A 13,582-nucleotide genomic window follows, 5' to 3' on the forward strand; every position below is an offset into this window, starting at 1 on the left:
GCTAACCACTATCAGCTAGCTTCCCTCCTTCCTTTCCTTCCGCCCGGCTCGCCGCTTGTGGGAGGAGGGCAGAGAAACGGGCTGACCGCAGCTCGGCTATTCGCCTGTCGCTCGGACACCGCCGCGTAAATGCCGGATTGACGCAGGTCCACGACGCGGGGGCAGCTTCCAGTCGATGCCGTTCGACGACACCCTCCGCAGCCCGCGAAATGGACACGGAACAGCGTTGAAAAGTGTGCGTTAGTCAAGCTAAGCAGCTAGCGGCTAAGCCCCGAGCTCCCCGCCTCACTGAACCCTCCCCAACCCTCTGCTAGCCAGTTGACGGCAGCTCGGCTCGGCTCGGCTCGCCTCTCTCGGTGCGGCGCGCTTGCCCGTCACCTCATCCCCCACCACCACCACCACCGCCAAAGAAAATGAAGAAGTTCAACATTCGTAAGGTGCTGGACGGCTTGACGTCGTCTTCGTCCTCGGCTGCGCACACTGGGGCCGCCAAGGAGAATGACGCCGTCCCGGAGAGCCTGCAGTCGGAGCATTTCCAGCTTTGCAAGGTGCCGTATTTCTCCCTCCGTCTCCCGGAGTGACAGCTAGCAGCCTCCGAGTGGAGGACATTTAGACTTTTAAATGAGTCCGTCCGTTGATTTTGTGTGTGATGGCGGGCTGCCAAAGTGCGTGTTTGCGCCGCACTGACTTGTCGCCCCCGGCTCACTTTTTCCAGCCCCGGCTAGCTTGCCGGGATCGTCGGTTCGCTAAGCCGGCCTGCGGTGCTTCATGTTCGCATAGTTGAAAGTCGACTTTGCGCTACGCAGTGGTGGTCTTGTGAGGACAAGAAAGAAAAATTGAATTACCAATTCACATCAACTCGTGACGCTACATGCTCCTTATGGTTACTGTTATTTTATTTTATTGATGATATTGGTAATTAATTGACTCCTCAGTGGTCAATTCCATTGCATGTTGTCCTTGTGCTTGCAATATAGAAAGAAGACTTACGCAAGTTTTGCGCATTATGTACTTTAATGACATTTGGTTGCACGCAATTTTTATATATCAAATTTGAGCGAAAAGAGCCAAATGTTTTTGAAGCCGGCCGTCTTTGTTAACTACATCACAAACGTTCATTCCAAAGCAGATAACATATAGAACTTATACAACCGTCGTTTTGCAAAATATTTTCCAAATAAAAGAAAACAAGTTTTGCAAGATATCATTTTCATGCTTGCTGCTGGCAGGAGAAAAGGACCGATTTTGTTTTGGATAATATGTAAGGGAGGATGTGTTCTTGTAATTGTGGAATGTTAATCCAGTTACTGGCGGGTGGCAAATGTTCACATTTCCCATCCAAAACACAGACCCATCCTGGGCACTTCCCTCAGGACCATGTCCAATGTCTCTGGCAATAAAGACAAGAAAATACCACGTGAAAATATTTTTTTTATTATTTCCTGGTCGGAAGTATCGTTTATTGGCACAGTCACTCCCGGGCCGCAACAAAAAAGCCAATAATATTATTCTGGCATAAGTCACACGTGTGATTTTCACGAAAGCTGATTCTGATTTCTCAACATAACTCCCCAAACTTTGGATTTGTCTGCCGCTCAGGGAATCCCTTCCCTGATTTGCTGACACCGGCTTCCTCGTTGAAGACCTGTCCGCCCGCTTGTTTGTCTACACATGTCGTGGAGTTGGCTGCCAATTCTTGAGCAGGCTTGGCCAATTCTTACGTCTAATCATTAGTTGCTTTGGAAAGATTCTGTGATGACGAAAATGTCACGTTAAAGGTTGCAGGTGAAACAAGCATGTCGTAAATTAAGCGGTGGTTTTTATTTAAAGGCCATATCGCTCGGTTCCAGTCATATTTCTCAGATGACTGCTTGTTGGCTCTGATTGCAATTTGTCTTTCTCCCAGACTGTGCGTCATGGCTTCCCACATCAGCCGTCCTCCATGGCCTTCGACCCCGTGCAGAAAATCTTGGCTGTCGGGACACTTAACGGAGCTTTGAGGCTGTATCCTTTTATGTTTTTAACCTGTGTCAAGATGACAAGACGGGGGCAGAAAGTGACTCAGCACTTTTTGTTCAAACTTATTATCACGTGGATGTGTCGTTTGGTTCCTTCTTGTTTGTCCGGAGCGTCTCCTCTTGCGCTGTTTGCAGAAGGTGTTATTTTTTTTCTTCTTTGCTAAGGCCTAATGAGTCCGCGCCGCCTTTTTCATCTCCAAGTCCAAAGCAGACAGACGACACCGAAACAGGTCGTGCGGGCAGATGGTTGTCGTCGGGACCGAGCTAAACGAGAGTCATAGCCGAAATCACGGCAGTAAACAAGACAGACGCGGGCTCCCCTGCCCGTTTGATTTATTGCGCAATTTGTTTGCAAAGCGCCCACTTCGATGGGCGCCACTTGCTTAGTGATCAATGTGAGATGATACGGCAAGATATATATATATATTTTTTATGAGATAAATTAATTAATTTGAATTAAGGGGAAAAAAGTGTGATGATTTTAGAGCCGTTTGTACCTGTACTTTTTGGCCTAAATGTGTCTAAAATGGCAGTAAATTTGTGGACTTCACAAGAGAAAAAAAAAAATAAAATAAAATTGCGTCAGCCTTGGCTTGCGGTTTTCTTAACCGAGCCAACCCGCAGCTTCGGTCGCGCAGGTGTGGAATGTTACTGCCAACATGAAAGTGGCGCCGGCGTCATCCAGCTCCAATTTCTCATCAACGAGGTTTGGATTTTTTTTTTTTTTAAACAATTACGTGTTCTTGTCACCTTTGACCTTTTTGGACTTTTTTTCCTCAGGGGGCACTAGTGAGCGCCTTAGCTGATGACAGCATCCACCTGTGGAACCTGAGGCAAAAGATTCCCGCCATCCTGCATTCGCTCAAATTCAACAGGGAGAGGTACAGTAAGATGTGTGTGTGTGTGTGACGACAACAATATGGACGCCTGTCCATTGCTAGTCTAATTATAGTCCCGTTTCATTAGCAAGAACCGTAGCGAGAGGCCTTTGTAATTCAATCTCGGTCAGTCTCTCTTGCTGATAATTTGGTGTTGAAAATCGGACTATATTTAAGGTTTATTTTCTCCCGCAGAATCACGTACTGCCACCTGCCCTTCCAGAGCAAGTGGCTTTACATCGGCACGGAACGAGGCAACATCCACATCGTCAACGTGGAGTCCTTCACCCTCTCAGGCTACGTCATCATGTGGAACAAAGCCATCGAACTGTGAGTCCCGCCTCCTCCATCTTTTTTTTTTTGCTCTCCGGCCGGCGATATCGGAGCATTGCCATTTGAGTGAAAAATGAAACTATAAAAATAAAAGCTGCAGATGATTGCAGCTTTGAACTTCCTGTACTTGTACTTTTCGTTTCCTCTTAAGCGCTTCGTCACTTACATAAGTCAAGTGACGCCGCTGGACTCGCTAGTTCTTCTCTTTTCAAAACAGGAAGTAATCAGTCTGTTGTGGTTAAAAAAAGTACAGGAAATGTTTTTGTTTTGAGTTCAAGTGCGACTGAACAAAGTCACTCCTTATTTACCAGAACCTTGTGTCCAATTGTGATCAGTGGCTTTACTGTCGGACATCTTTGGACCCCCCCCCCCCCCCCCTTCCCTCCTCGCCGCTGCTGCTTCTGCTATATCGATTCATCAGTGCCAATGAGCTCATTAGCTAGTCGCGCCAGACCGCCGCACTCGCAGCCGGCCACACTTTTCTCTTAGCCCAGACGCACGCTTCTTTCCGCTCTCTGTTTCCACGGTGATGCAATGGCCCCCACTCCATAATCTCCCCCGGACCCTCATGTGACCCTGTCCTCTCTCTCGCTTCCTCCCTCCTCCATTTTGTTTTTTGCCCTGCTCAGGGTACTAACACTAATCACGGCATGTTTTCTACGTTTTCTCGTCAGTCACAGTATTCCCTTTTAATGTCGTGTTAGCCGCATGCTAACGGTGAGAATGCAAACGACGGCTAACCGTAGACACCTTGTTTTTCTTTCCTCCCTTTTAACCGCCGCACAGATCCACCAAGACACACCCAGGGCCTGTAGTGCACATCAGTGATAACCCCATGGATGAAGGAAAGGTAACAGCCGCTGTGAATGGATGAGGAAATGACAAAAGGCGGTTCTCCTCATTAGGGTCCAAAAATTCCGCTCTTTTCTCGTTTGATCTCGAGCCGGTTTTGTGTGTCTGTGTGTTCTTGTCACTAAAGCTCCTCATTGGATTTGAGTGCGGCGTGGTGGTGTTGTGGGACCTCAAGTCCAAAAAAGCTGACTACCGCTACAACTATGATGAGGTAAGGAAGTCCCTGTTGTTGTTCTGTTCTTCCACAGCGGCATTTTTCAACTTCCGCCTAAGCAGCGTTGCCCAACACCTCAGCAAAACCAGAAATGCAAGATAACACTTCACGCGGTGAAGATTGTCAGCGGCACTTTTGAAGCACGTTCACCAAGCTAAGCAGCTTGGATTAAGATTTGTTGACTTTTTTTCACCCAAAATGGAGGTGCTCTCCTGCTTTGGATTCATAATCCATAAATAAATCTGTGATTTATATTTTAAGATCATATTAGCCAGCATTACGAAGACACAATATTCAAATGGGGGGAGGAGATAACGTCGGCACGCATAAACACACTACCTCTCGATCACGCGCTCACGGCAGCTAGCGCGACGCTAACGACTCAATCGGCATTGACAGGAGCTGATCGTGTCTGACAAATAACCCAGCTGGAATATTGAATTGTAACGATTCTCTGACTATAAGCCACTGTGTGTAATTTACGCTTTGGTGGCTTGCAGGCCATCCACTCGGTCGATTGGCACCACGAGGGCAAGCAGTTCGTCTGCAGCCACTCCGATGGCACTCTGACCACTTGGAACATTCGAACGCCTGCCAAGCCGACGCAGATCATCACGCCGCATGGTAGGCACTGTTATAAACACACACACACACTTATCTCACATTTCCATTTGAAACTAGGAAAGCAGCCCAAGGATGGCAAAAAGCCAGAGCCGTGCAAGCCCATCCTGAAGGTGGAGTACAAAACCACACGGGCTGGGTAAGTGAGCAGACTTTCACATTTTGTCCTTTTCCTGTTATTTTCTCATACTTTGTGTGTAGGTTTGAGTTTTTCAGTTTATTTTGTTTTGGCTTTTTTAAATAGTTATTTGTAATCAAGATTGTTGACCTCCCGACCTCTGTTTCTCTCCCCTACCGCCAGAGACCCGTTTATGGTTTTGTCCGGCGGTCTTTCCTACGACACGGTGGGCCGGAGAGCCTGTCTGACGGTGATGCACGGCAAGAGCACCGCCGTCCTGGAGATGGACTTCCCCATCGTGGATTTCCTCACACTGTGCGAGACGCCGTATCCCAACGGTGAGCCTTGAGTTGCCGACCATGCACCAGTATCGATTTCCTTTATGCTTTGTTTTTGCTTTTTAGATTTTCAGGAGCCGTACGCTGTGGTGGTCCTCCTGGAGCGGGATTTAGTCGTCATCGACCTCGGACAGATCGGCTACCCGATATTCGAGAATCCTTACCCCCTAAGCATCCACGAGTCCCCGGTGACCTGCTGCGAGTACTTTGCCGACTGCCCCGCCGAACTCATCCCCGCACTTTACTCAGTGGGCAGCCGACAGAAGAGGCAAGGCTACAGCAAGAAGGTGGGACCTCAGTCTGGACTTGGACTTTTGTCGTCATGCATGCGCTCATGGATTGATTTACTGCGTCTAGGATTGGCCCATCAACGGGGGAAACTGGGGACAAGGCACGCAAAGTTACCCTGAGATCGTCATCACCGGGTGAGGAATTACTGACAAATTGTTTGGATAGAAACCTGAAGCTCTTCATTCATGTTTATGCTTTCCCTCCAAAAATAGACACGCTGACGGCACGATCAAATTTTGGGATGCTTCTGCATGTAAGTAGACAAATTCGCCTTGACATTTTGTCACCGTCACCACGGCAACTCTCCAACTTCCCTCTTCTCGCCGCAGTGATGCTCCAAGTGCTGTACAAGCTGAAGACGGCCAAGGTGTTCGAGAGAGCCCGCGGCAAGGAAGAGAAAGCCAACACGGACATCGTGGACGAGGATCCCTTCGCCATCCAGACGCTGTGCTGGTGCCCCGAGAGCAGGATGCTGTGCGTGGCCGGCGTGTCGGCGCACGTCATCGTCTACCGCTTCAGCAAGCAGGAAGCCGCCGCCGCCAACGTGCAGGTTTGTTTTCCCATCACATGGCTCGTATCAATTCTAATTTCAAAAAAATAATCATGCTAAATAATAAGGCATCGGACAAACCCAAAAAATCAAATGACCCATTTATTTATTTTCGGCCTCCAATTTTGAAACAAAATTTATTTTCTCGTAGCTCTTGGAGGTACGGATGCAATGCGAGCTGAGTGACACCGACTCGCCCGACACCGGCGGCGAGCAGACCCCCACGCAGGCTTCCTCGGTTCCCCCCAGCCCCCAGGAGGGCGATGCCCCCGCCACAGCCTCCAATCAACCCTCCGCTGGTGGAAACGGCAACAATCCTTCGTCGGACGGGCAGCGAGACAACATGCCCTGCCTTCAGTAGGGAGAAAATAAATTTATTGAACGCACACAAGATCCAGATGTTTGTTGACAAAACGATCCATGGCAGCTTTAATGACGCTAACATTAGCATCGCTTGCTTTCAGGGCACGCAGCTCCCCTCTGAAGCAGTCTCCGGGCTACCAGGTGGAGCTGGTGGTGCAGCTGGTGTGGGTGAGCGGGGAACCTCCTCAGCCGATCACCAGCTTGGCCATCAACTCCTCGTACGGACTGTGAGTAAAGTTGGAGAGATTTGACTCTGGATGAAATTTCAAAAACGACATCTTGATCTGTGGTGTTTTCAGGGTGGTGTTTGGTAACAGCAACGGCATGGCAGTGGTGGACTACCTCCAGAAAACGCTGCTGCTCAACCTCGGCACGTCGGAGCTGCACGGCGCGTCGGAGCCCTACCAGAGGCAGCCTTGCTCCCCGCGCAAAGCCCGCCAGCCCTCCGGAGGTCAGACATTTTGTCCACTTTGTGTTCCATGAGTAATATTTTTCTGAATTTATTTTCAAAACGTCTTATTGGGTCGCTGCACCGCGATACGGCAAGGTAACACCATTTGTGTGGTCTCTTGGTTAAGCTGTCCCGGCGGAAGGCAAGTCTTTCATGTCCAGAATTTCTCTCGTGTATTGCGAGTCTGTGAAAAGGCTGCGCTCGTCTCACTTGAGTAAGTCAAGTTAGGTAGTCCCGCTCCCGTTGACGTGCGATAGATGTAGCACCCGTAAGTCCTCTTGTAGCTCGGACATCTCTAGTCAATCTGTAGGTGGTCAAAGTCAACAGGAAGAACATAGCTCAACAATGGCGGGAGGGAGGGATTCAAAGTTTGTCTTGATTTGCTGATTTTATTCGTATGTTTTTTTTTTATTTCTCCTCCACAGCGCTGTGCGATTCCAGTGACGGGCCCAACGCCGCAGAGGAACGCTGCAAGTCTCCCAACTCAGGTGAGCTGATGTCTTCCGGGCTTCGAGCATCTTTGTGTTCTTTGTTTGAAATCGCTGTCCTTCACGTAGGATCCACCTCGCCCTGCAATTCTGATGATGAGCGCAAGGCCAAGTTTATAAAAAAGGGTACTGTGTGTCCAAATGAGCCTCTTTGTCGGTGCTTTTTTTTTTTTTTATTATTTTCTCTGCGTTATGTTGGTCCGTCACCACGTGACATGTCTCTCCCTGTCTGTCAACTGTTTCCAGTGAAGTACAAAAGCAGGCGCTTTTCCAAGACGGTTGCCAATGACTTTGGTACTGTATCAGTCACACGCGTGTGCATATGTGTGAGTGTGTTTGGCCCGTGTCGCTCGCTCTCTCTCTCTCTCGTGATTGGCGGCCTGCTAACATGCAGCCTCCTCTGTGACAATGAGTGCAAAGGTGTGAAATCAAAATGTGTCCCCCCCCCCCCCACGACTAATGACAACAATGACTCTTCCATGCATGATCTTTTTCCTCAGATTTTCTGCTGGGGTTTTTTCGTCCAAACTTGTCCACTATCTGAATGAGCCGTTTTGTGATTGGAGGGCTGCCGTAGTGCCGACACACTAACCGTTTGGCTTCTTCCTTCTTCCTCCTCGTCGAGTTCTTTCGACGTGTAATCAGTTTTCTGGCTGCGTTCCATCTTTACAGGCTTTTTTGATTGGTCGCGAGTGCAAAGTGTGGCGGTACGACGCTAACCAGCAACAATTTTGCGGTTTGACGAGTTCACAATGTCACCGAGAGTGAATCTTAACACAACCTAAGCTCTAAGGTCAATGACCGATATTCTCAAGTCGTCAACAACTCAACAGTTGCCGTATGTCACATCGCCACGCTTTTGCTCTCGTTCTGTAAAACGAAAATTGTCTTTCCTTGTCTTTATCTTCCCCACGTCCAGTGTTCCCTCTCAAGAGGCGTCTTGTGTTTGTCTTTCAGCTAGGATGTCGCGGAAAATTAGCTCGTCTAATGAGCATAAACCAAACACGGGTAAGCCTGAACTGTTAACGACATTGTTCCCCCCCTCCCTTTTTTCAGAGATTTGAAATTTGAGCATTAAGCAATGTAAGGTGGTGTGTGTATGTGTGTGTGTGGCGGCCAGAGTGCCATTCCAGCCCGTCCAGGAAACACTTTTATTACACCCACACCGGCACGCCCACATCAAGCCGCAAGAGCGTGAAGTTGGCTTTCCCCACAGCAAACTCAGACCACAATATGAGTGAGTGCGTCGTTGGCAGAGCTCAAGGTGGACCACCTGTTTCTCGCCACAAGGGGGCGGGCTTCCATTCTCATGCGGTGGCGCTTTTGGGTTTGGAGAATGCTCAACTGGATTTTTTTTTTTTTCCATGTATTGCTTGCTGGTGCTCTTATGTGATGGTTCCTGCAGATTCCTTATTTTTTTTTATTATTGCCTCTCAACATGGCAGCAAAGAAAGCATTCAAGTTGCTTGTCCAGTGGAAAATGTCAAAAAGTGATGACTTTGCATCTGTAAAATTGGCCCTTAAAAGAATTCACTTTTTTGGTGTGTCCTTGGAATACCTTGGTAAAATCCAAAAGGGATTGTTTTGTCATCTCTTGGGTCACTTTGGTTCAAGCCTGAAGGATTTTTGCAGACCTTTGTCCGACTTTATCTGTCATTGTCTATGTTGGGGTAAATTACATATCAAAAGTACCAGTGGTGTCGGTGCTTGGTATCGGTGACTCCTCAAAAATCGAGCAATGACAACCTACCTAACTCTTCTCATTTCTCACGTCTTCTCTCCCAAGTGACCTTCCATCCTAAAATAACAGATTGCTCTCTAAAAGGCGCTTTGTGTTTTCCCAATCTAGATTCCAAGGACAACTCATTCAGCCGCTCACGCAGCTCCAGCGTGACCAGCATCGACAGGGAGTCCCGCGAGGCCGTCTGCGCCTTCTGCTTCTGCGAGACCTTCCCCAGGAAGTCGACTGACGGCGTGCCAGGCCCCTGTGTGCTGGTGGGCACCAGCCAGGGCTCCGTCATGTTGCTGGCCATCAGCCTGCCACCCGGCGACGACCAGAGGCTCATTCAGCCAGTCGGGATCTCCTCCTGCGGTAATCAGAATTTTGTGGAAAGCTTGTTTCTCTGTTTAATGTGATGTAAATACCGTACGTTGGCATTTGAAGGAACGGTGGCCAGACTCAAAGGAGGCATCTTAACAATGGCCCTGCTGGACGCCGCCGGAGCGGCGCTGCCCGCCTCCTACGAGCCATGGTACGATCCCAACGCCTCGGACGAGGAGAAGGAGAAGGAGAGGAGCCGGTGGCGCCGGCCAGCGTCGCCGCCTTCGTCGCAGGAGGGTCACGACTCGCAGTTCGCCGTCCTGTGCTCGGAGAAGCAAGCCAAGGTGGTGGCCATGCCGTCCCAGACCCGAGTCCACAAACACAACATCACCGAGTCGTCCTTCGTGCTGAGGGCCGACGTTGTGCAGATGGCCGGAGCCAACTGCATCGCCTGCTTCTGCGCCAACGGACACATCATGACACTGAGGTAGAAGATGCTTTGGTCAAATGTTGCCCTCAAAGGGCCCCGCCTGTGTTTTAACGCTTTTGTCTGCAGCTTGCCGAGTCTGCGGCCCCTCCTGGACGTCAACTACCTGCCGCTGACGGACATGCGGATAGCGCGGACCTTTTGCTTCTCCAATCTGGGGCAGGCTCTGTACCTCACCTCGCCCACGGAGGTGCAGAGGATCACCTACAGCCAGGAGACCTGTGACAACTTGCAGGTCTACTATAAAGATATCTTTGTGACGCTACACCTTTTTTTTTATTTATCAAATGGATTTAAAAAGTCTTGAACTTGCCTCAAGCTCAAGAGGGGAACTAACAGGTTGCGTCCCCTTTTTAGGAGATGCTGAGTGAGTTGTTCACACCAGTGGAGACCCCAGAAGCTCCCAACCGAGGTTTCTTCAAAGGCCTCTTTGGTGGAGGAGCTCAGTCTCTGGATCGGGAAGATCTCTGTGAGTGATTAAAATGGCCGTGTTCATCTCAATAGATACCGGCACTTTTGTTGAAGATCCCGTGTTCCCTGTCAGTCGGCGAAACGGCGTCCGGGAAGGCTTCTCGCAGCCTGGCCCAACACATCCCCGGCCCGGGCAACATGGAAGGCATGAAGGGCGCGGCGTCGGGCGTGGTCGGCGACCTGGCCCGCGCACGGGTAGCGCTGGACGAGCGAGGCCAGAAACTGGGCGAGCTGGAGGAGAGAACGGCCGCCATGATGTCTAGCGCCGAGTCCTTCTCCAAGCACGCTCATGACGTAATCCACTTTTTTTTTTTTTTTTTTTAGATAAAACTAACATTTTGGGTCATGATGTTTTATTTTTTACTTTCAGATGATGCAAAAGTACAAAGATAAGAAGTGGTACCAGCTCTGATGATGGTGGGCAACGCCTGGATGAGAACTGGGGACTCTGTAATCACACACACACACACCACACACACACACATGCGCGCTAATATGGCTGAGGAGCTGCAGATCCTTGGTCATCCTTGTCTAATTCTCACGTGAGGGGAAGGTTCTCCTGAGCTGTTAGGAATTGCGTTTATTATTATTTTTGCATTGCCTCGCTGGCCGAAGGACCACAGTTTTGGACCTAAATGAGGAGGAGAAGTCTGACGATTGCATTCTGTGACCTCCCCTCCCATCTTTTAAGTCCAATCATCAAAGTTTGTCGGCGTCTGTCTGAAGGATTCGGTCTGTCTTTGTCTTTTGTGTGAGGAAACGGCCATTTTGAAGCACTTAGGAATATGAAGCGGGAGCTGATGAACCTCCTAGCAAATAAGGGCTGGTGGTAAACTACTTCATTATCTTTATCCCCAAAAAAAAAAAAAGGTTGTCACCTTTCTTTGATTTTAATTTTGGTTATTTATCAAGATACGTAAGAAGTTTATTTGGGTATGTTTATTTGATTTGGAAGACACAGAAGTTGATTATTTTTGCTGGACACAAGACACATTTATTAAATTATTTATCAGAGCACTCAATAAGCTACTTAATCATTTATCATGATGCCAAAATGTTGTTCGAAGTTTGATTATTTATCATGATATATGGAAATTGTTATTTATCAAGACACACAAGAAGCTTATGAGGTCATTTAACAAGATGTTGGTTAGCCGGGCATTACTTTGTATTAATTATGAAATAATTGCACACAATTTCCGGAGATGTTGAGTTCACACTGAAGTCTTTTTCACATCTGAGAAATACCCTGAGCTTTTTGAATTTAATTCAATTTTTTTCCCCCCTCACTTAATCCGTCATGCTGAAAAGAATACCTCAGTTTAGTCCATCTATTAGGCGGAATTCTTGGAAATGCTGACAATTTTTGCAGATGTGCATAAAATTGCCATGTAGTACACTGGACGCTCTTGACTGTATTCGCAGGGCTTTTATGTGAGAGGAATTAAATTGCAGAAATGTATCTTTTAATTTCAGCTATCGTTCTCACTCTGGTGTGATGATGGTTGGCGAGCTTTGTTGTTTTATTTGTCGGGTTTATTACTACTTGTGTTATTTACGACTGATTCTGAGTCAGCCTTTGTTCTCTTTTCTGCCTTTGCCGACACGTCCATGCTAAGCTAGCTGTTTAGCCGCGTGTTTGCGAGGATACATATATTCAGGGACGTGTGTATGTATGAAGCCAATATTTACAACTTTGCTTTTTCCTGACTCTTCTTTGAGCTGCTATTTGCGTACATTTTTTTGGTTTTGTTTTGTGTGCGCGCTTGTCGCTGCCAAATAATTGTAAATAAGAAAACAGCTCAAATTTGATGAGATATTCTGGCCATCTTCCTTTTCTGTGTAACACCAAAGAGATTAATTTAATAATTTTGAGTATTATTTATTGCCCATTTTGTTGGCCCGTATATTTGGTGCAATAGGTTGGGGGAAATTTGCAGAAACTTGACAATGGTGTTTGCATTTATTTTTTCATCTATTTGCTCAAAAAAAAAAAAAATTGACATATTTCATAAAGTAGTGCTCAACCAATGAATGATGGATTGGCCGGCCAACCTTACTGGCCGATATTAGCTCTTTAAAAATCAGCAAAAATTAGCCAAATTTTTGTTGCATGTATTTTTTTCCAAATTTTTGCTGATTGTCTTTATTTCCTTAAAACATTAAAATATAAAACAAAGATAATTACACGGATGCGATGACTCTGAATTATTTTTTTCGCCTAATCAGACACACCCAAAAAAAGACTTAAATTTAGTCCGTGAAACAGGACAAAGCAACAAAGCCTTTTTTTTTTTCTCCCCGCTTTTTGTGTGTAAAAACTTCCCTCACGCCAAATACGACACAAAGAAGCGCAATTTGAAAGCCACTAAGTACAAGCAGCAGCCATGTGATGTGCGTTTTGCACTATTTTTTCTACTCTTTGTTGTTGTGAGAGGACCAAAACACGTCAGAACTTATCTATGCTTGTCTCTATATGTCATTTGCCAATCTGTGTCATTTGCTTATCATCAGGTTTGTTTTTCAGGATCACACATATGCAGATTTGTGTGTGTGCGACCAAAGGAGTACCTTTAAATTTCATTATTTAGGATGGAATGCCTCAACTTTGAGCGTTGTATTTTTTTTCTCGTCTCTCTCTCTCTCTCTCTCACACACACACACGTCTTTTTTGCTCCCACCTTTTGTGGCCTCGCCTTTTCTAGTGCTTGGGGATACACCACAAAGCGGGGCCCAAACAAAACGGGGGCTGCCCATAATATCTCTTCGCACATCGATGCATGTTTACAAACGCGTATTATCTCGACATTTGTATTTACTCACAATAAAAACTCAACGAGATGTTTACATTGGACGGGCGTGTAAGTGCGCGTGTGATTTTTCCTGGCTTTTGCAAACGCGCTGCTGCATAAAGGCTTTTGCTTGGCTTTACAGCACTGTGCAATGGTGGGTAGGGGTGGGGGGGTCTTGATTCTAAGCCCACTCGTCCATCCATCATACATCTGATCGTCTGTCTTCTGGGATGAATATCTGTGGAGTTGCAGTATTTTCTCATTTTTGTACAGTTT

The 13,582-nt window shown here is 47.4% G+C and overlaps 1 protein-coding gene across 6 annotated transcripts; it reads left to right on the plus strand.

Annotated features, from left to right (window-relative positions):
• Positions 1-12: 12 nt before the first annotated feature.
• On the plus strand, positions 13-13,368 carry LOC148384987 (syntaxin-binding protein 5-like). 6 transcript variants are annotated; one of them, XM_088401180.1, is made up of 29 exons: positions 13-235; positions 315-548; positions 1,907-2,004; positions 2,643-2,724; positions 2,799-2,899; positions 3,092-3,226; positions 4,016-4,079; positions 4,209-4,292; positions 4,796-4,919; positions 4,977-5,055; positions 5,218-5,372; positions 5,439-5,659; positions 5,730-5,797; positions 5,876-5,916; positions 5,993-6,213; positions 6,365-6,570; positions 6,678-6,803; positions 6,876-7,027; positions 7,453-7,515; positions 7,585-7,641; positions 7,762-7,809; positions 8,473-8,523; positions 8,636-8,779; positions 9,365-9,607; positions 9,680-10,043; positions 10,113-10,278; positions 10,401-10,512; positions 10,588-10,808; positions 10,885-13,368. In XM_088401180.1, the coding sequence occupies exons 1-29, from the start codon at positions 176-178 to the stop codon at positions 10,924-10,926; spliced, it is 3,762 nt and encodes a 1,253-aa protein (XP_088257306.1). In that variant the 5' UTR covers positions 13-175; the 3' UTR covers positions 10,927-13,368. The 6 variants fall into 6 exon arrangements, with proteins under 6 accessions (XP_088257306.1, XP_088257307.1, XP_088257308.1 ...); XM_088401181.1 differs by having other exon boundaries at positions 8,636-8,752; XM_088401183.1 differs by having other exon boundaries at positions 20-235; positions 319-548.
• Positions 13,369-13,582: the final 214 nt, after the last annotated feature.

Source organism: Syngnathus floridae, chromosome 16, assembly GCF_059516105.1.
Source record: "Syngnathus floridae isolate MCC-2025c chromosome 16, RoL_Sflo_1.0, whole genome shotgun sequence".
NCBI lineage: Eukaryota > Metazoa > Chordata > Actinopteri > Syngnathiformes > Syngnathidae > Syngnathus > Syngnathus floridae.